Genomic DNA, 21283 nt, shown 5'->3' with positions numbered 1-21283 from the left:
AATGTGATTTTAAATTTCAAGAACAAAAATACGATAATTTGATTTACAAAAATGGTAACACTGTAAATGTTGCCTCCCTGTTTTTTTATTTTTTGGCTAAAGTCATTTTCAAAATAAACACAGAATTTTTGTTGATAACAAATTTTGAGTTTTTCGCGAGTTTTTCATAATTTTTTGCAATTTATCGGAATAATTATTAATTATTTACTCGATTATTGTTTGCAATTAACGAAGCATTGTACAGTTAAGCTTACGAACTATTTGAAAGGATGATTAAATCGAAATTCTAGGAATATCCTGTGCTTGATATTTTGCATTCGGTTCGGCGTTGATGTCTACATCTCGTTACTGTCTTCATTAAAAGAGAAACGTTTAATTCACAATGGAAGATATTAAAAAGACCGACGACGACGTATTCAAAAAACCATCATTCTTACCAGTAGCTGGTGCAAGTAAAGTTACATCGAGTGAAAACCACGATAGCGTTCCAGAGAAGAAAGAACCGGACCAAGAACCACCTCCAAAAGAAGAATGCGAACCTCCTAAAGAACCTAAAGAACCATGCACATCAAAGTCATCTTTACCCATACCATATACTGAACCTTCTTGGGGAGGTCGACCAGATATTCTATACAGTTTGGAGGTAAATAATTCTATTATTTTTAGCGATTATTCAATATCTTCAATGTGTGAGAACTCGTTACTAAAAATTAATATTTTTCAGGAAATGAAAGCAGGCGTTTCTCTGCGTACGATTACACTAGATCAGAGATCATTTTATTGCTTTGGTAGAATGGAAAACTGTCACATAGTTATGGCACATCCGACAGTATCGAGATATCACGCTGTATTACAATACCGGTCTACTTTTTCTGAAAGCGACGAGAATCGTGGATTTTACATATTTGATTTGGGAAGTACTCACGGAACGTTTTTGAATAAATCGAGAATTAAACCCAAAATTTACGTTAAAGTTCAAGTATGTGTCCATCTCGATCTCGCTGATTCTAAACTTGAGAATTTGTGTTTTAACCAATTTTGTGATTTTTCCAGGTTGGGCATATAATAAAATTTGGAAGCAGTACGAGATTCTTCTTGTTACAAGGGCCAGACGAAGACCAAGAAGAAGAATCTAAATTGTCGTACTCCGAATTGAAAGAATTACGAGATAAAGAAATAGAACGACGTCAAGCTGCTTTCTTAGAAGACCAAGCTAAATTGCAGAAAGAACTCGAAGAACGTGAAAAAGAAGAAGAATCTAGAGGAATCGACTGGGGAATGGGTAAGTGAGGATATTGATTTCAAATTTCAGAATCGTACTAAAGTGTGTAATTTGAAAATGATCTCGACAATTTTTTTTTTTGAATCGTGTAGGAGAGGATGCCGACGAAGAGACCGATTTAACGGAAAATCCTTTCGCTATTACGACCAATGAAGAATTATATATCGATGATCCGAAAAAAGTTTTACGTAATTGGTTCGAAAGAGAAGGAGAAGAATTACGATACAATGTTAATGAAAAAGGATTCGGCAAATTTCATTGTTCTATAGAGTATGTGTTATATTTCCGGTGATTTTTTTGAAATAGTTCAAGTTATAAATTTGTCGATTGATTAGGTTACCAATTGAAAATTCGAATGGAACTGAAATGGTCGCAGAAGTTACTGTCTCGGGCAAGAAAAAAGAAGCTGTACATCAGTGTGCTTTGGAAGCTTGTAGAATGCTCGATCGAGCTGGATTACTAAAACAAAGCAACCAAGGTGTGTATCTCGACATTATTTAAGCATTTCAAACTCTTCAGGATGACTAGAATATTAAAATTACAATTGTTTCATATACCTCTTGCAGAAAGTAGAAAAAAGAAACTGAAAAACTGGGAAGAAGACGATTACTACGACAGTGACGAAGATAGTTTCTTCGACAGAACCGGTGATTTGGAAGTTAAACGAAAACAAAGAATGAATCAAGTCCACAAAACTCAACCTGCTACAGATACATACGAAACTCTCGTACGTTTAATTTACTCAAATCAATTTTACATCGACTGATTGATATTAATATCCCGATGAATATTTCTATTACAGATGGAAAAACATAAAAACGTCCTGCAAGAAATAGAAAACGTGGAAAAAAAATTACAAATTATGGATAGTTTGAAACGCTCTAATGATTCCGAAGATGCTTTAGAATCATACATGTCGACGATAAATAGCGGAAATGTAGATAAACTAGAAATGCGCAGATATAAGGTTAATATCAACATCCATCTTTTATCGAGTTCAAGTGTTCATTTTCTACCTTCGTTTTTGTTTTTATCTTTCGCAGAATATTCTAATAAATTTGAAAAAAGATGAAGACCGTTTGCGTAAATTGATAAATTTCGTTAAACCTCTTCAATTACCCGAACCGGTCCCACTACCGGAATATAAACCGATGCCTCAACCCCAACCACAACCTAACGATGGTGAAAATTCAACAACCGAAGTAGAACCAGCTGAAAAATCCGAACCAGAGTCATTACCTCAAAGTCAGCCATCAAAGAAAGAAATTCCGAAACAAATCGATGAAGAAAAAACTCAAGAAGAACGACCTGCGCCTAAGAAAAAACCAGGTAGGTTTTCTGGAAAATTGAGCTTAAGTGTTGTAAAATCCAAATTTTCACGATTGTTTTTTTTTCGATTTTTAGAAGAATTCATCTCACCAGCTCAACTCAAACGAAAGTTGCTTGAATCATCAAAACCATCTCAGCCTAAAAAAGTAATTATCGTTTATTTATTTCGAATCGAAATAATTTTATAACTAAATTATGTGATTTTTTTTTCTTTTCACTTTAGCAAACGAAATTCGTTAATAAGCTACAAGAAGATTTCAATAATATTGAATGGGCTCCTCCTACTAATCAAACAGGCGATGGACGAACTAGTTTGAACGATAAATATGGTTATTGATTTATTTTTTCTCGATGTGATTGCTTCCTTTCGTATGTTACGAAGATATATTTCTTAATTTTGTTATTTCAATTGTTTCATTCGTCATGTATTTATAATTATTATTTCTGTAGAGTATTGCAATGTACGTTGGTGGTATAATCCGAGTCCAATTGTTTTCGTTATAATTTGGTGTATTTCGCGTATTATTAAAACATCGTTCAACCCAACAAATAATGTAAAAAAATTTAATGTCAATAATAAAGACAATACATGATGAAAAATGTACAAAACTGAATATGTATTATTTCAATTGAAAATGTAAGGAAAATATTGACAAGTGGTTCTACAACAACGATAACACTATTCCATTAAGTAATGAGTATTGCAGCATAAAGAGAACATTTTGTTGGTGTTTGTAATTTCGATTAGTTACAGGGTGGACAGAAATATCGGGTACCCCTAAGAAAGTTTTTCATTAAAAATATAGGTTGGCAACGTGAAATAGATGCATATGATTGGTGAAATGTTATCTCTCCAGTCTAACAACCAATCATGTGCTACCATTATCATCATTCACTGTGACCAACCGAAGTATTTTGGTAGAAAACTTTTTTAGGGGTACCCGATATTTCTGTCCACCCTGTATGATCTAAAATCATTTCAAAGCTCTACTCTAACTTTCTCTACCAATTTGAAAATTCCAGCTGCAATGTTTTTCTTTCCATCAGAAAAACTCTATTAATGGGAAATTACGCAATTGAAATATAGGAATGTAAATAAATAAAAAACAAGTAATTACATACGCTTACAATGATAACACTATAGGAGAATATTTAACCAGCAATGACAAATAAACTAACGTAAGCCCATACCCAGTGACTAGAAATGCATGGAAATAAAATACTACAACCCTTCAAGGCATTAATAACGTAGATACACAAATCTTTCCGTCGGTGGACGCGGTAACACAAGTACAGCATTGATTAGCGGTAGCCCAATCACACGCAGTCGTAATGGTTTTGTGTCCTTTCAGAGCCAATACAGACGTCAGACCAATATTCGTAATCTGCAGCCGAACAAAGTTTAGTTAAAATGTCAGAAAAGTAGAAACGTTTTTCACGTAAAATTATTATCAACAAACCTTGAATATGGTTCCGCCGCAGGGTTGTCCATAGCATAATAGGATATGTTTTCCGGTCTGATCTAACGTAAATTTATGTCCAGGATGGATGGGCAATGGATCAGCGGATAAGGTCGCATCCCAAGTAGGCCCTTGATTATTACTATTCAAACTTCGTCTACATAACTGAAAAGCAAAAACGTTCAGTAACTCCATCGTTTCCAAATTGTTTCGTTTTCGAAGTAGGAAACACGTACTTTGTTATCGGCTCCTAACGTATAACAAGCTGTATGATCAGCAGATAATTGTAATCCTAATATAGAATCTTTGTGAGCTTGCCACTGATCCACACATTCGGCATGGCGCAAATCGTACGTACGTACGGTGCCATCTGAGCAACCAGCTATTAAAAGCTGTCCGTTGTGATTATGAGTACAGCATGTAACGTTTACCGAGGGATCGCAGTCCAAGCTTAACGAACGCTGCGAACAATAAACGAACCATGAAAATGAATCACGACTGTCAAGAGTCCAATTACGAACTTAGAAGATACTAACTTCCAATTTTTTCGCTTTAATATCGTAGAGTAGCAGTTTATGTTCACTTTTATTGGAAACTGCCGAGCAAACGAACGAAGAATCGGTCGGACTGGATGAAACACTGACCACTCTAGATGGACAGGAAATATACGCAAATTAGTAATTTACAGAATCGAAATTGTCATGATTCGTATTCGTAAATCAATTTACTTCGAGTCTCGCAGAGGACTGTTGTTTTCAGTTCCAGTTTCCCAAACGCTTTTGAAATCTTTGGTATCGTATAAATTAATAACGCCTTCTTCGCTACCGAATACTATAAATCGTTCATTTTTATTCACCCAGTCCAAACATCGTATGGTCGTTTTAAACGTAGACGTTCCTAACAACCTGTTCAAAAAACGCAAATGACATGAAAACCTGTACAGATAATTGGTCAATAAAAACAACAGTATAGATGACACTTACACAGGCGATGGAGCAGGTGACCAAATTTTCACTACACCGTCCGCATCTGTGCTGGCCACAGTTGAACCACATTTATTAAATTTACACTGAGTAACGCTAGCACGATGCCCATCGAATGAATCCTACAAACCAGACAATAATTAGATCATCGTTCGAAGAAACGTTCTACGATTTTAGAACGGATTCGTTGACAACCTGGCTGAGTAATAAAAATGGAGGTATTTTATTAGAAACTGCAGGTCGAGCATTTCTTCTATCAGCATTATCCAAGGAACTATCACGATTGCTCGTTCTCGTTTTATTATTTTCTCGATCTAATGAAATTGAACGTTTAGCAACAGCCATTCCGCCACTACTTTCGTCACTGGAGAAAATGACTCGATTAATAATTTTTTTTCTTTTTTTAATTGACGACTTAAGAGCTTCGGTAACTCACTTGGATTGTTTTAGCACAGAATTACTGCCCGGAGTGGATCCCAAACGTTGTTTCGTGTGTTTTCTACGGCCACCGCCGCCTTCTTGAGATGTGCTTCGGCTACTTTCTACGTTCACGTTAGTGCTGACTACGTTAGCTGAAAATTATCGTATTTATTAAAATAAAACGAAGGATATCAAAACGTAGAAATGAACTGAAAATGATAAATACTTGATTTTCTCCCCAATAAAGGACTAGTTGGTAATCCAACACCGATCGTACGAATTAAATTTTTCAACGACTTGACCGTGTTTTCTGTATTATTCACCGACGGTGTTTCGCTGCACAGAAGAATAAATAAAGCACTGTTAATTTTACAGAAATATATCTCAACGCTGAAAACCAATAATACTAACGCAGCTATCACGTAAAAATCGTCGATAATATCCGGCGGTACATGAGAATTATCTTGACTGTTGGCGAATCGTTGTTGCTGCTGTTTGTATTCGATAAAGGTAGCTAATTTCTGTTTCAAAGTTTCATTTTCTTCTTGAAGTTGGCGGATTTTGAAAGCTTCTTTTTCGTAATTGGTCAGCACTGGTTGTGGCATAGACTAAAAGAGTGAAAAAATAACATAAGTTTCTCTGCTGTACGTTTTAGAAGAAGAAAGCTCTGAAAAATGGAGCACAAACCTGATACACCAACGACAGGAAATTATGCAGCGTTACCAACAAAGTATCTTGCCACTGTCTCGTAAAATACATCGAGAAGTTCTGATTATCTTCCGGATTTTTGATATAAGGTAAAACTGCAGAGGTACAAAAGCAAAAATATATCACATTGTTTAAAATGTGATTGAAATAAAATGCAATCTGATTCATCGATGAGGGCGTACTTACCATACCAGTCTTTCCATTCAGGCTGGCCCTGAATTTCGTTCGTCATCTTATTCAAAAAATCACTAACTTTATCAACTTTATTATTCGATACAGCGTTAATAACGTAAAACTTGAGTACTGCAGATTCCAACTTCTTCACAACTGTAATCGAAAACAAATCACATAGAGAGTTCAGAAATGCAGATAGAAAACTTGAATATTTCACATGAACTAAAAACTAACCAGGTAAAAATTCTTGCTCCAGTTTAGAAAACATACGTTGATCGAAGTGACTCCATAATTCTTTCAAACTAACTAAATCATAGGAGTAAATCAACTGCAAGAGATTGTCCACAATTCGGTCAACCTGCAAAGTAAACGTCACCATTAGAACATTTCTACATTATTCATCAGAAAAGATTACATTTCCCACTCAATCATAAGTGTTTCGGTCAACTTACTCGAAATCCTTTATCTTTATCAACTTTTAACTCATTATCGAACGATTTTAAGGTAGCTGTGAATCCACGAAACAAGAGGTATTCTCGTACCAATTCGTCGATGTACTGAACGTGAGACATACTGGCAATTAATGGCTTGAAATAACGATTCAATTGATCAGCATGTACTCTTGATCACCACACTGCTAAAAATTAAACAAAACGGTGGGATTAATTGAAATAATATCCATCTATGATCGAGAAAAACACACAAAATTCAAGTATAAATGTACTTACATTTTGATCAGTTTGTAGTGCATTCGTAGCCTATTCCTTCACCGGTCAGCAGATGGAGGCAATTTTTGGTAAGCCTGCGATGATGTTTAATTATGGTGAAATTTAAAATAAATATCAACATGCAATAAAAATATTTCACAACTACTCAAAAATTCTTTGAAAATTCCGAAATTCGAATTCGATATCAATCAAAACTATCAAAACCAAAACAATTTAAATTCAGTGTTGTTCATATCAAAAGTTACTATGTAGAGTTATTCTTCAGTGTTGCCAAAGTTTCAACTAAAAAGAAAATTGGAAATTGGAAAAATTTTTCTCAATTTCACAATCACAACTTCAGATTTCACCCTTTCAGCATTTTCAATTTTAGGCTAACTAGATCGTAAAAAAAATCATCGTTATCATTGCAATGATGAGAAAAATTGCTAAAATACCCACTGACAGTAGCTTAAGATGTCTCGATTCTCGAAGTCGAAGTTCGGACACAAAACAATCTATTTTGGAAAAATCACCTACAATTATCGATTTATCTATCTACTTATGCCTTTTTATGAAAACACCTTGTGACATTGAATATTGAATCAATACAGTTCATTGAAGGAAAATTAAGCAGAAAAATTGCTTGAAAATTTGTTTCTGCAACAAATTCAATATCACCAATTCCGTCTTACGAGTTAGGATTTGCCGATCAGCTAACATCGTTTTCAAAAACTAATCTAGAATGGAATCAGAACTACTTTTCAATTTCCATTCAACAGTTGCGGACAAAGAAACAGAATTGATTCGAACCTATGAAAATGTGGTTACGATCCCCCTTTCCCTTGATTGTACAATTTTTTACTTACCTATTGATAATTATTATTAATCTGATTCTCACTTTTTTTAAATTTTCTGATAAGATCATTACCATTAGGCCAGATGATAATTTTACGATACGATTTAACTTGATGAAAACTATCTTTCGAAGCTTCAAATAATGATTTTCATATGCTTTTTGCGATGAGCTTTATGTTGAGATTGTTTTCATTTGTTATTTTAGGGTTGTATTTAAATTATTTCTGTACAATTGTAAACCTACTTCCGAAATGTACAGCAAGCGATGCTGCCGAAGCGTAAGTAACTTGAATACCTACCTAGTATTTCTACATTTTGCTATCGGTATACATCTACCACAAACTTGAAAAAGCGCAACTTTCTATAATTTTCATAGCACTAAAAGGTTTACATTTTATGGGAAAATAATTTCTATGCCTTTATACGATTTTTAAATTCCAAAATCTTCCAAAATACTAAATCATTAGACCGTATTCTAAACTTTTTAACGATTTAAAAATGCTCAATTTGAGTCACCTATTCAATTGCAGAGCATTAGAAAAAGAATTTCTCGAAGGAATCGACAAAGGCACCGAAGTAAAACACAAATACAGTGTCGTCATGTACGGTGTACCGGCGAAAATAGAAGACGAAGTAGAACTATCCCAATGGGTATTGAAATATTTACGAGATACCATGAAAATAACCACACTAGCAGCTTCCGATATATTATCAGTGAAAAGATTACGAGGTACTGAAACCTGTAAACCGGTCCAATTGACTATGAAATCGTTCGAAATGAAAGAAACCGTACTAAATCATCGAAGATTCATAAAATTTTCCAGCATTAAAATTGAAAATTTTTTACAAAAAGATGACATGATTAAAATAGGGAAGCTGGTGAAAATAGCCAAAACTCTACGACAAGCTGGTCACTTTTCTGTCGTTAAAGACGAATTGTTGTTCGTCGATCATGTTCTCGTGAACACTAGTAAAAGTAATTTGTTAAGGATGTTTCCATATATGCCTACGAATTTATTTGATGATTTTTAAATAAACATGTTTATGATACTTAGGTACCTACTCTTTTTGCTTACCTACTTATTTCATTTTGAAATGTTATTTGGGTATATACGTAGAACCTGAGGAGGAGGAGGCTCAAATATCCTGGTTTTTTATCATTTTTTTCTTCACCATTAGGAATATATTTACTGATTATTTTAAAAATTTTAATTCATATTCAATTATATTTTTTTTAAAAAACAAACAAAACTTGATCACACTAAATTATTTTTAAGTAAGCTTCTCTTTTTTCTGCATCTTAATTTCTTAATTTTTAAAACTAATATTCACAAGTAAATATTTATTGCGTAATACATTGACTCAATTTTATCAAATGAGTAATTGAGCATTCTACACCCCCCCTCCCTCCCTTGAAACTACCTACATAAATCAATTGCAACGCGGAACGAAAACTTCAAATTGGGTCTACCGAAGCTACTGAAATATTTCGTTAATCAGGCTAATTAAAATAGCTATCAAGACGATTATCTAATTTCAATTCATCGTATTTTTTTCTTCTCCTTATCATTCCCATTCTGCATTTTCGATTGATCGTTTTATAGTTTTAACTTCCATATTCTATCTTCGATCAGAAATCTAGAGTTTCATCATAAGTCATCATTTGTTTTTTTTTTACGTTTACGATGAAATATTGTTCATTTTTGTTGTTTTGCCATATTTTTGTAAATTTCGATCGATTCAATGTCGTGAATATTTTCTGCAAATGTCAATCTGATTTACAATACAAAGATGACGATGAAAGTGAAAGGTGAGTAGAAATGAAGTACCCATAAGACCGCTTCGTTATCCCATTTTCAGAGTACCTATATTAGAATAAAAATCTTTTTAAAAAATACCTGTTCCTTCTTCGTTTTATTACAGAGTATTTGATGAAATAAGAATAGTAAAAAAGGCCGATCCAACTTATGAAACTTCGCCATATACGTAAGTAACTTATCTACTTTACGAGCATTATTTAAACAGTAAATAAATAAGTAACCAAATAAATAACTAATACAAAATGGGTACCTACTTACTTTACTTTTAAAAAATATTTTAATAATCCCTCCAATTTTTTTTTTTCATTTTTTTAAAGCATGTCAGTTCTTAACCAGTCATATCATGATCAAGAAGAAGAAGAAGATCGGTAAGGAACATTTTTTATATTTTTTAAATATTAAGACGGCTTTTTACGTTTTTTTTTTTTTTTAATAAAACACAGTACCTATAAATGAGTACCAAATACAGCATGAGAGAAATATTTCAAAAATTATTTTTGACACTTTTTTTCATCTTTATTTTATATTCTTGGAACAAATTACTCATTTCGTATTCTTTATGATAGGAAAACAAATAAACAATAGGAAAGAATCTAGCTTAAATTAAAGTAAAATTACCTAATGTCAATTGAGCTTTGCTATTTTGTAGGTAACTATAATTAAAGGATTTTTATCCAAGTTTTTTTTTCCAATCAATTTCCACCCTAAATAAACCTTATTCTTTTTTTTTTTTTGCCCGCAGTATGGTACACGGGGTGTTGATATTCGGCTTCGATCCCCAAATTAATGACGAAGCTGACATCAGGGAATGCTCTTTGAGGATATTTAAAGATATCATGCGCCTTAAAGTGAAATACGAAGATATCACTTTCGTCGAAAAAATGGGAAACGATATCGATTATAAAAGACCTGTACTAGTCAAATTAAGCAAACGCGATCTAAAAGACCAAATATTATTCCATAGGAAAAGATTACGCGGTCTTCGATATAAAATCGAAAACTACCTATCTAGAGAATCGCTTCTCAAGCAAAAAGATTTAATACCTGTTATGAAATTCTATAGAAAAATGGGAAAATACGCTATTATAAGGGAAGGCATGTTGATCGTTAATGGTAAAATAATAGAAAACGTTAATTACTTGATTGAAAGGTTGAGGCTTTTGCGAAGTGGTAATTATACAGTAACAGGTGCCAATAACATTAGTGTCATTTCTAACACACAAGCAACTTCATTTTATATATTTAATTATACTGATCAGGGCTAATATCCGTAACAATAATTAATTCATTGTGTCGTTTTTAAATTAATATTGTCCATTTTCGTATTACCGGTGATCTCCTTTTCTGTTCATCGCCTCTGCTGCTCACAAAGATCTAGTTTGGCAGATGCAAGTCTTGTTAAGCAGCTATGATTGAGTTAATTTTAAGTGAGGAATTAAGGGTGATTATTTTTCAATTTCTCAATTTTCTTTTCAAGATCGAGATGCAAATTGTTTGATATATGATTTTTTTTTTTCAATGGAAGTGAAATAGGTAATTTTTTTTAAAGGAAAATTCTGATTCATGGATATGATTTTTGCTTAAAAGTTTGATAAAATTACGGAGAAACGAGTGAGAAATCACTTTAAAATTATACAAAAAATAATGAAAGGTTGCAAAAAAATTATAAGGATACATGGGTAAAAATCTCTAGAAAATTAGTGATTTTTTTTTTAAATCAGTGAAAACATAGGAAGAAATTAGGTAATTGGAGTTTGAAAAATGTAACGAAGAAACCGATCATAAATCACTGGAAAATTGCAGAAAGATACTCCTAAAAAATTTTCAGCCTCAGCAGTGAGTTTCAATGGAATGAGCGAAGTTGGGTTAAAAAAAAAAAAGAAAAATCGTATTGTATATTTACGGATTGACGGCAAACTGAATAGGCAACTTATTTTACGTCGTTTTCTAATGAATGAGTTATTCCATCTTTCTACACAATCGTCATTCCAAATCAGTTCAACTAGATTTTTGCAGGAACGATTAAAAAGATTGCAAGATCCCATTGAGAAATCTAAAAAATACATCAAAAGTGCATCTACCCTCCTAATAAACATTATTGGGCAAATCGTAGAAACGTTTCTGGCAACTTCAAATTTAAAAATCAATTTATTTTTACGATACAAACGCATCAAAAATTTATATAAGTAATACCATCGGTTTTTTTTGTTTGGTTTTTGTTTTTATAGAAAAGCAAGAAATCTATTAATCGTATACGGGTTTAATGCGAGCTTGAAAGGAAGTGAACTGAGACAAAGTTTTCTGAATCTATTGACAGATTTACAATTAAACATGAGTAACGATGACGTTTTGTCCATAATGAGACTAAGATCAAGAGCTTTAAACGGTTCGAAATCAGCCAAGTCACCTATCTCAGTCAAAGTGAAATCTCCTGAGACTAAACAAAAAATACTCCAGGGGCGATTTAACATAAAAGGTCTTGGTCTTCCTTACACAATTGAGACTTATTTAACGAAAAAACTCAGAGATCGACAACAGTTGTTGTTTCCTTTGATGCAAGAATTCAGGAAAAAAGGGCATCATGCCGTTATTCACAATGCAAAATTAATTGTCAATGGTCGAATGAAGATTGACGCTAATTTGGATAATTTTCAAGTATTTTTAGAGCAGTTTAAAGCATCTCGAGTGAATACTCGTCAAAAATCGAAAAGGGTCGAGTCACGAACGAATAATAAAGGTTTTGGTTTTAAAAAGATGGATTATTTTAAAACTCGTAGATGGGATTGATTTTCGTGTCAATGAATTCAAAAAGATGAGGAATGAATAGTGAACAGGCAGATAGTTTTGAATTTGTAGAGTGCTTAGTCCTTATAGTCAATTTTATGATCCAAAATAGGTGGATTTCAAAACGTATGTAGCAAAAGGGATGGGGTATGAGAGCTCAGAGCTATTGTAGATTTAGCCGATGGTTTAGAATTTAATATACCTAAATCTCTCTACTTTAAGTACCTACCTGCAGGAATATATTGAGAAATGATTTACTCACAGAGGCTTACACAGATCTTACAACACAAAAATTTGAATATCAGTATTTCTATTTAATATTTTATGTTTTATTTATTATTTTAAATGTTTGTCTGTCAATACAACTAACTCAAAATAATGTATCTCTAAGCCTACTTTCCACAACATAAAAATATTTATGCAATAAAATCATTCAAAAGTAAACCTGGTTCTACCATCATTCATTTCTTTTTTTTTTTTTAGATTTTTTAACGAAAGCGACGAAGATAACCGCGACATAATAATTTACAATTTCGACGCAGAAATAAACGACAACCTAGACATAGTTAAAAAAGTCTACGAGATGATTTTGAAAAACTATCTAGGCATACACGTCACATACAAGGAAATCGAAAGTGTGACGAAACTGGGCCACGATCCAACTTGGAAACGCCCGGTCATCATTACGTTCAAAACGCACGATTTCAAACAAGAAGTGCTTCGTAAAAGACAACTTTTCAGATGTGGAAATTACAAAATTGAAACCTTCATACCTAGAGAAGTAATGTTAGAACAGAAAAAATTCGTAGACGAAGCTAAACGATTACGAAAAGAAGGAAAACGAGTTCAACTCAGAGATGGTAAATTTATCGTGGATAAGGTAGTCAAGAGGAATTTTTATCGCGAGTATAAGGAAAGATTGAAGCAACGAGAAGAAATCTTAAAAAATGGAAATAGACCGATGACGACCAGAATTTTAAATTTTACTTCTGTTACGATAATATCAAATTCTAGTCACAATGGGACACTTGAACCGTGATTTTGTGGAATGATTCCAAATAAAGGTTCATAAGGCTGAAAAGAAATTGGCGTGAAATTTTTATATTCGAGTAGGTAGGTATAGATATCAACATGTTTTTTCGACGCAATTTTAGTCAATGATTTATTATTATTTGTTTGATACATGTTTAAAAATGCAATATAAATGCTGGATAAATGCAGAAATTCCATGTTTCTATGAAAATAATTTTAAAAATACTGGAATGTGGTAAAAATTTCCTACAAGATTTGATTATGATATCAGATATGAAAATCCAAATTAAAAATAGATGAAAAAATAAAATAAATTAACAGGAATAGGAACCACTTATGAAAGTCATTATAGATCTGACCAATAATCTACAATCTACGTAATACTTATAAATTGAAAATGAGCCCATTTTTTTTATATTTCGCTCAACGATGTCTCAAAAAATAGCTCTTGTACCGTAGATGTGCATGAGAACCTGCTTCAAATTACGAAATTATCAAAATAAATTTCGAAATTTATAGGAGACCAAGCTCAAAATTTCCAAAAAAATGTTGGAGTTTGTAGGAGCTCCAAACTACAAAAGTTATGTATAAATTTTGGAGTTCGCTGAACCTGAAATAATTACCTACGAAATTATCAAATAAATTTCAGAATTTTTAGGAAATCCAAACTACACTATTTGTCAAATGAATTTTGTAGTTTGCAAGAGCAACAAAGTACGAAATTTTAAAATATATTTTGGAGTTCGCAGGAGGTCCAAACTACAAAATTATCAAATCAGTATCAAAGTTTGAAGGAGCTCGAATGTATGAAATTTTCGAAATAAGTTTGGAGATCACAGAAGCTCCAAAGTACAAAATTTTCAAACGTATTTCGGAATTTGTAGGAGCATAAAACTAAAAAATTTTCAAATGAGTTTTGGAGTTTGGAAGAGAGCTCCAAAAAACAAAATTTTCAGATGTATTTCGGAATTATTTTGAGGAGCATGAAACCATCTTATTCTTATAATTCTCAATATTTTTTGCTGTAGCAGCTGAAATTTTTTAAGACCTGCCCAATGCAGTCCCTTCACTCTGATGATAAAAAATTATTAGTAAATTCACAATTAATTCAGTGACTGAATGGCCACGAGGTGTTCTTGTTAATTGCATCATAGCTGTAACTCTTCTATTCATCGCTTCAATCACAATAACCGAACGTAAATCGATAATTTTGGAGATCAATTGATCAAAAAATACGTTTGAAATCCTACACGCGAAATTCAAAATTCCTGAACTTTGCTCATTTCTCAAATCTGTACGAGTGTTCGCAAATTCTTAGAATTTTCTGTGTTGCCTCTTCTCCTTTATTTTTCTTGAGGTTTAGACCAGGGTAATGGAATTGCGTTCATAGGATTACATTGGAATTACAGTACTGCTGAGGTCTACTTCGAGTCGTTCGTATGGTACAGTCTCATCCACAGACTCCGCAGACTCCACAATTTCTCCTTTAATCTTCAGGTAATACTTCAATGTGATAACGAAACATAGTGATGAGAGACCTGAAAATTGAATACCTACATGAATCACATGAAAAATGTACCTACTCAAAATGCCCAAAAAAATGTTTAAAAAATCGCGTTTTTATTTTTTGGGAAAAATAATACATATGTACTTACTTACAAGGGAACCTCTTGAGGTGTCACCTCTCCGATTTGAACGGGATCGTGATTTTTGGAAAGAGCATAATCTAAAACCCCCAAAACCAAATTTTCAGCTGCCCAAGTTCATTTTTCGATTTTTGGCGAATTTTTGAAAATTCAAAATTGACTGTTTTGTGCGACTTATGTTTTTTTTAAAAGTACGTACTTGATCAGTAAAAATGGTCAAAATAAGTCCCAAAACTAATATTAATTACCCAAATCCAAATTTCACCATTTCCAGCCATTCTGGAGCCTCCAGCGCAATTTTTCAATTTCTCCAGAAGGCGTGAATATGAAGTTGGGCAGCTAAAAATCGAGTTGTGTATTATACTCGAGCTGTTTAACGAGTTTATCTGCATTTGAGCCGATTTCGGGAGTGACACCTCAAGAGTGGTTTTTTGATCAGCTTTTTTCAAAATTAAAAAATCCAAAAAATCAAAAGATAACAGTTTGTGAGGAAATTTTTGAAATTTGTGCGAATCGCTGTATTTCTTCAAGAACTAACCCCCGGAGCGCAAATTCTACCATTTCCAGCCGTTTGGGAGCGAGAGTGACACCTCAAAAAACCACTCTTGAGGTGTCACTCTCAAATCGGCTCAAATGTGGATAAACTCGTTTAACAGCCCATTCTGGAGCCTCGAGGCTCCAGAATGGCTGGAAATTGTGAAATTTGGATTGGAGAGGGGGTCAGTTACGGACAAAATACAGCGATTCGCGCAAATTTCAAAGATTTCAATATTTTTTGAGGAATTTTGTTTGAAAAATAGCATTATTCAATGAAAAAAAGTAGGAACATTTTTGTAATTAAGAATGAAAATATGTATATACAAAAATCCCCAATTTTGTCACTTGAACGGGTGATTCCCCACTTTTTCCCCGAAGCCAAAATTGGAAAGTGTAAAATCCCCACTTGTGGGGACAAATCCCCACACCTGGCAACACTGCGGGAACCATACGAATGCAATGTAGGTAGTTATCGTGAATGCGCGGCCGGCAATAATTTTAAGATGTTATTGACCTTGGCAATTGCGCATTCGGTGACATTTTGGAAGGAAGTACACACCGTTGTTCCTCTGCTACAGCTACATTCACTCGAGAGATAAGCTATAGATAGCAAGTTGTTTGGTTTTCCTAATCGACTCTCCCTGGATAATTCACAAACGATTCCATATGATGTCAACAAGCCTGGGTGGGAATAATGTTAGAAATTAGAATATTCTCAGTACGAACGTTCTATTCGCGAATAATCTCATCTGGTTATTTTGAAAAATTTCACATCTTCGCACTTGGAAAGAAAAGTGATCAAATTTTGCCAAAGTTTTGACTTATGCTGACAAGGGAACACCCCCTTCCCCCACCACACACACATAATAATCTCCTATTTGAATGAAACTTGCACTTGTGGAAAGAGGACCTCAAACAACCACCCCCCCCCCCCCCGCCACAATCTTCCAATTTGTAGCTGTTCAAGTTGAGTTTTCGATTTTTGGCGAACGTTTGAAGTTTTGTTTACACAGGTGAAGCTGTTTTACTCAGAAAACAGGAACAAAATAATAATCCATTTCTCTACGGTATTAAATTCAGGAGCTCAAAATGTTGGCTAAAATACAGTCTTTTAGATACCTGATCAATACAATGTCGTGAATATTTTCTGCAAGTGTCAATCCAATTTACAATACAAAAATGACGATGAAAGTGAAAGGTGAGTAGAAATGGAGACCTCATTAGACTACTTCTTTATCGTATTTTCAGAGCTTAATGTAAGTAGTTTTAAAATGAATAGAAACATTTTTTTTTTAATCACTGAGAAATCGCTGATAGGTACCTACTTGAATTACTGGAAAATCAGTGAAAAAATAACTAAAAAATTTGTGAGTATTTGGAACAGTGATATTTAAAAAAAAAAAAAATGATAAAAAAAGTGACTGCAAAATTAATACTTATATTGAGATCCCTAAAAAATTTGTTTTAATGACTGGGAAATTTTTAAAAAACACTGCGTGACAGATTCACTCAATGGAAAAGAAATTACCAAAATAATATTAAGAATTTATCATAATTTTTTCAGCCTCAGTAGTGAGTTTCAATGGAATGAAAGAAGTTAGGTTTTAAAAAAACGTCGTATTTGTGTATTTACGGATTTACGGCAAACTCAATAGGCAACTTATTTTACGTCATTTTTCTAATGAATCATTCCTCATTCCAAATCAGTTCAACTAGATTTCTGCGGGAATGATTAAAACGATTACAAGATCCCATTGAGAAATCTAAAAAATACATCAAAAGTACACCTACCCTCCTAAACATTATTGGGTAAATCGTAGAAATGTTTCTGGCAACTTAAAATTTAAAAATCAATTTATTTTTATGATACAAACGAATCAAAAATTTATATAATACTTACCATCGGTTTATTTTGTTTGTTTTTTTTTTCAAGTTTTACCATTTTTAATAAAATAAAATATTAAAAAAAAAGGTTTTTGGCCAAAATTTTCAATATGTGACTGAAAAATGGAAAAAAAGATCAAATGACAAATATGCGCTTAAAGAGGCTAAAATAGGTAATACCTACTTACATCTATATGCATAGGCTCGAAATATGCGCTAACAAATTAGGCTCATTTAACTCAGAATTTTATGATCTTAAAAATCTACACATCAAGAAATTCGAGGTCAGCTAGTAATGAAATAGCGTGCATAGCACTATCGATACACGAATGTGTCGGCGTGTGCAGTGGAATTACAGTACAGCTGTTGTGGTCTACTGTAAGCGGCTCGTCTGACACAGATTTTACATTTTCTCTTTTAATCTTCCGGTAATACATGAATGTGATCACGAACAATAGTAATGAGAGACCTGAAAATTGAGAAAAATTAGGACAAGAAAAAATAACATCAGAATAAACGTATGTACTTAAAATGCCCTAAAAAATTATGTTGATATTTTGCAAACAAGAATTTTAAGTTTTGTTTCAAGAAAGCTCCGTTTTCATTTCTTGGGAAAAGTAATATCAGAATGAATCTTATGGGTATGGTTAGGTAAGTAAGTACTCAAAAACATGATGCTAAAATGCAAAAATGTTGAGAATGTAGTAGTGTTCTGTCACTTCTGATTTTCGACTCAAAAGGTCGAATCGCGAATCTCATAATTTTATTTTACAACGAATACATGCCCATATTCTCCATACCAGTAATAATTCCAAAAAAGTGAAGATTCTTAGTTGATTTCATTCGACCTTCATCATACCCGTCTGCTACAATAAATACAAATACCGCCAAACAAATGACTTGTGCAAACAAATAAGGAATCATTTGCGCTGGTTTCTTCTGTAAAAGAAAACACAAAATTCAAAGTCATTTCCAGCATGTTTTCACGTGAACGTATGTACTTGAATGTCACAAAAAAGTAAAACAATTTAGGTACCTTAAAAACTCCATAAATTGCTTCAATTGGGAACATCGCAAGTAAAACAAGTCCACACGTTACTATCTTATCTATAGTGTACCAATATATCAATACACAAAATAAGTACATATTCATGCACAATACCTGTGGAAGAAAAGCGTTTTCAAAATTTTAATGAATTAAATTTCAAGCAAATCTTGAGCTCTCGTGATTTAAAATTATCAAAATGCCAACTTCGATTTGAAGGGAGAAAAAATGAACAAACAAAGTAAGTCAGTAGGTAAGCAACTTCAATAACTTCATAAATTATTGTATAAGTAAGTGGGTAAGTACAAAATGAAATTTACCGAACTAATAAGTATTGCTATTACAGCACACGTTTTGAAGAAACAATCGCACATTTTTAGGCAACACCGAACGCCAACGTTATAGGTTTTAAATAATGATTCGAATCAAACAAACAATAAATTGAAATACCATATACGACCCGTGCTCTTATTATACTATGCGTTTTAAAAATTTATACGTTTTGAAGGAACAAGAAGCGATTCAACGAACGAAATAAATGCAATCAAGTAATCGCGAACGAATCGCAATTTTTATAAAGTTTACCTTTTGGCACTTGCGCATTTCATTGGTAAAATTTAATACTCAGCGCTGTTCACCCGCTATATCCACTGGAGGGATAATCTACCTGCTAGAAAAAAATCTCCAAAAGAGAATTGAGCCCCCCCCCACGCCACCCCAAGGTTTTTAAAGAAACTATTTTTGAGTGAAAGTGAATCTAGCGATGCAAATCCAACGCAATATTTTATTCTATAATAAAATGTACCGATATCTAAAATTACGTAAAAACCACCTCTCCTCATTACAAACCGATGTTCACACTTTCACTCAAAAATATTTTACTTAAAAACTTTGGGGAGGCGGGGGTTTAATTCTCTCTCTCGGAGATTTTCTTCTAGCGGATACGTACATTTCAAATTGTAGCAGGACAATGAATTTTTCAAATTTCCAATAGGTACATACCTACCTAATGGATAGCGGAAGAAAAATAGGTAGTGTTCTGAACTGGTTCTGCGTGAATGATTCACGTGGTATTCAACATGATGTCACTAAGGCTGGGTGGGAAATTAGGATTGGGAATGTGGAGAATCTCTCGTGATTTGAGTTTGAATTCATTTAGGTGATGAATTTCAATAAATTTCATGTTAATCTTCTTTATGCAAATTTTTCTAAAATTTGTAAATTTAAAAATTCGCTAAAAATTTTAGAACTGCTTCCAATTGATAATTTATGAGTGTATAATTACATGCGTGAAATTTTTTTTCTTCAAACTGCATTGTATCTACTACCCAACCTACCTATTGAAATGTTTTGCGAAAAATTGAATCAAAAACGAACTCTTGAAGTCAAACTAATAAATAAAATATTTTTTCAATAGAAAATTTAATTAAGAGAAAAATAAAAAATGAACAAGATGATAGACATTCTTAAAATTAATTTTCATTATTTTAAATTATCAGACATTTACTTACGTATACCTATGTGAGTATGTGTATGATATCATAATATATGTTACCTATTTGTTTGTAACAAATGCTGATCGGTAATCCCCCATTTTTTTTGTATTTCACTCAACAATGTCTCAAAACACCTAATGTACCGCAGATGTGCAGGAGATCCTGCTCCAAATTATGAAATTATCAAAATGAATTTCGGAATTTGTAGGAGACCAAGCTCAAAATTTCCAAAAAAATGTCAAGAGTTTGTAGGAGCTCCAAACCACACAAGTTTTATATAAATTTTGGAGTTCACTAGACCTCAAATAATTACCTACGAAATTATCAAACAAATTTCATAATTTTTAGGAAATCCATTGGAGTTCGCAGGAGGTCCAAAGTACAAAATTTTCAAATCAGTTTCAAAGTTTGGAGGAGCTCGAATGTATGAAATTTTCGAAATAAGTTTGGAGATCACGGAAGCTCCAAAGTACAAAATTTTCAAATGTATTTCCGAATTTGTGGGAGCAAAAAATTAAAAATTTTCAAATGAGCTTTGAAGTTTGGAAGAGAGCTTGATATAGTGCAGTATGCCTTCACCTTCATGGTGGTCATTCTCCGATAGATTACCTAGCTAGGGGAATCGTCGTAACGTGGGAACTATGTACACATAACTCATTATGTGTACGATACACCTGGTATGGTAATAAACTCAGACAATGCAGCCGCCTTTGGACATAAAACTACCTTTTTATGTACAAAGGGGTGAGCTGAGATCTTCTGGCTCGTGGCCGCCTGCTACAGGGATCTTGCCACGATCCTCACTTGCTTTCCATCGTCTGCAGCGTACGGTTACAAGTGGAATTGTGTATACATAGTGTCGAATATGTATAGGCTCTCGACGAGAGATGCCACTGATGTTATGGCTATACCATTTCGAGCATGGTTAATTTATTAATATTAAACTCAATCGCCGGTAGAGTAATCAACGTAATTGTAATTATTATCTATCGCGATTATATAAATTACCCTTTGCGGCTACCTTTAATGATTCCGGGCATTAATAGGTAGAGCGTGTGTTACGTGAGTCTCTTCGAAGTAAAGCAGCCACCGACAGCCACTATTATTGGGGTAGGCTACGG

General features: G+C 33.3%; 4 protein-coding genes across 7 annotated transcripts; 2 read left to right on the top strand and 2 right to left on the bottom strand.

Annotated features, from left to right (window-relative positions):
- The first annotated feature begins 135 nt into the window (after positions 1-135).
- On the top strand, positions 136-3225 carry LOC135848909 (kanadaptin). Its single transcript, XM_065368998.1, has 10 exons — positions 136-643; positions 725-979; positions 1054-1282; positions 1375-1552; positions 1618-1760; positions 1849-2009; positions 2085-2249; positions 2326-2611; positions 2687-2757; positions 2835-3225. The coding sequence occupies exons 1-10, from the start codon at positions 383-385 to the stop codon at positions 2946-2948; spliced, it is 1863 nt and encodes a 620-aa protein (XP_065225070.1). The 5' UTR covers positions 136-382; the 3' UTR covers positions 2949-3225.
- On the bottom strand, positions 3162-7302 carry LOC135848906 (WD repeat-containing protein 91). Of its 2 annotated transcripts, none has more exons than XM_065368995.1 (15): positions 7085-7302; positions 6809-6993; positions 6591-6714; positions 6369-6509; positions 6162-6277; positions 5886-6082; positions 5701-5810; positions 5491-5626; positions 5250-5418; positions 5055-5176; positions 4800-4976; positions 4608-4719; positions 4308-4532; positions 4072-4236; positions 3162-3996 (listed from the first exon to the last, which is right to left on the bottom strand). In XM_065368995.1, the coding sequence occupies exons 2-15, from the start codon at positions 6926-6928 to the stop codon at positions 3844-3846; spliced, it is 2067 nt and encodes a 688-aa protein (XP_065225067.1). In that variant the 5' UTR covers positions 6929-6993; positions 7085-7302; the 3' UTR covers positions 3162-3843. The 2 variants fall into 2 exon arrangements, with proteins under 2 accessions (XP_065225067.1, XP_065225068.1); XM_065368996.1 differs by having other exon boundaries at positions 6809-6990.
- Positions 7303-7979: 677 nt separating this feature from the next.
- Positions 7980-13753, top strand: LOC135848911 (uncharacterized). Of its 3 annotated transcripts, none has more exons than XM_065369003.1 (5): positions 7980-8196; positions 8449-9728; positions 9842-9904; positions 10056-10106; positions 10481-11959. In XM_065369003.1, the coding sequence occupies exons 2-5, from the start codon at positions 9604-9606 to the stop codon at positions 11001-11003; spliced, it is 762 nt and encodes a 253-aa protein (XP_065225075.1). In that variant the 5' UTR covers positions 7980-8196; positions 8449-9603; the 3' UTR covers positions 11004-11959. The 3 variants fall into 3 exon arrangements, with proteins under 3 accessions (XP_065225075.1, XP_065225073.1, XP_065225072.1); XM_065369001.1 differs by lacking the exon at positions 10481-11959 and adding an exon at positions 13006-13753 and having other exon boundaries at positions 7981-8196; XM_065369000.1 differs by lacking the exon at positions 10481-11959 and adding an exon at positions 11967-12956 and having other exon boundaries at positions 7981-8196.
- Positions 13754-17644: 3891 nt separating this feature from the next.
- On the bottom strand, positions 17645-19179 carry LOC135847876 (uncharacterized). The gene is made up of 4 exons (XM_065367610.1): positions 18987-19179; positions 18658-18783; positions 18422-18560; positions 17645-18090 (listed from the first exon to the last, which is right to left on the bottom strand). The coding sequence occupies exons 1-4, from the start codon at positions 19038-19040 to the stop codon at positions 17885-17887; spliced, it is 525 nt and encodes a 174-aa protein (XP_065223682.1). The 5' UTR covers positions 19041-19179; the 3' UTR covers positions 17645-17884.
- Between the last annotated feature and the right edge of the window lie 2104 nt (positions 19180-21283).

The sequence above is a fragment of the Planococcus citri genome, chromosome 5 (genome assembly GCF_950023065.1).
Source record: "Planococcus citri chromosome 5, ihPlaCitr1.1, whole genome shotgun sequence".
Classification (NCBI taxonomy): Eukaryota; Metazoa; Arthropoda; class Insecta; order Hemiptera; family Pseudococcidae; genus Planococcus; species Planococcus citri.
Note: the sequence above shows the minus strand (reverse complement) of the source record. Positions and strands in the feature narration are given on the sequence as shown.

Coding starts and splice junctions, on each gene's coding strand:
- LOC135848909 (XM_065368998.1), top strand. CDS start 383: ATGGAAGATATTAAAAAGACCGACGACGACGTATTCAAAAAACCATCA. Junction 1,283..1,374: donor AGGAATCGACTGGGGAATGG/GTAAGTGAGGAT, acceptor TGAATCGTGTAG/GAGAGGATGCCGACGAAGAG. Junction 2,010..2,084: donor CAGATACATACGAAACTCTC/GTACGTTTAATT, acceptor TTTCTATTACAG/ATGGAAAAACATAAAAACGT.
- LOC135848906 (XM_065368995.1), bottom strand. CDS start 6,928: ATGTCTCACGTTCAGTACATCGACGAATTGGTACGAGAATACCTCTTG. Junction 5,811..5,885: donor GATTTTTACGTGATAGCTGC/GTTAGTATTATT, acceptor TCTTCTGTGCAG/CGAAACACCGTCGGTGAATA. Junction 4,977..5,054: donor TCACCTGCTCCATCGCCTGT/GTAAGTGTCATC, acceptor TTTTTTGAACAG/GTTGTTAGGAACGTCTACGT.
- LOC135848911 (XM_065369000.1), top strand. CDS start 9,604: ATGAAATATTGTTCATTTTTGTTGTTTTGCCATATTTTTGTAAATTTC. Junction 9,905..10,055: donor TATGAAACTTCGCCATATAC/GTAAGTAACTTA, acceptor ATTTTTTTAAAG/CATGTCAGTTCTTAACCAGT. Junction 10,107..11,966: donor CAAGAAGAAGAAGAAGATCG/GTAAGGAACATT, acceptor TTGTTTTTATAG/AAAAGCAAGAAATCTATTAA.
- LOC135847876 (XM_065367610.1), bottom strand. CDS start 19,040: ATGTGCGATTGTTTCTTCAAAACGTGTGCTGTAATAGCAATACTTATT. Junction 18,784..18,986: donor TAGCAATACTTATTAGTTCG/GTAAATTTCATT, acceptor TTTCTTCCACAG/GTATTGTGCATGAATATGTA. Junction 18,561..18,657: donor CAATTTATGGAGTTTTTAAG/GTACCTAAATTG, acceptor TTTCTTTTACAG/AAGAAACCAGCGCAAATGAT.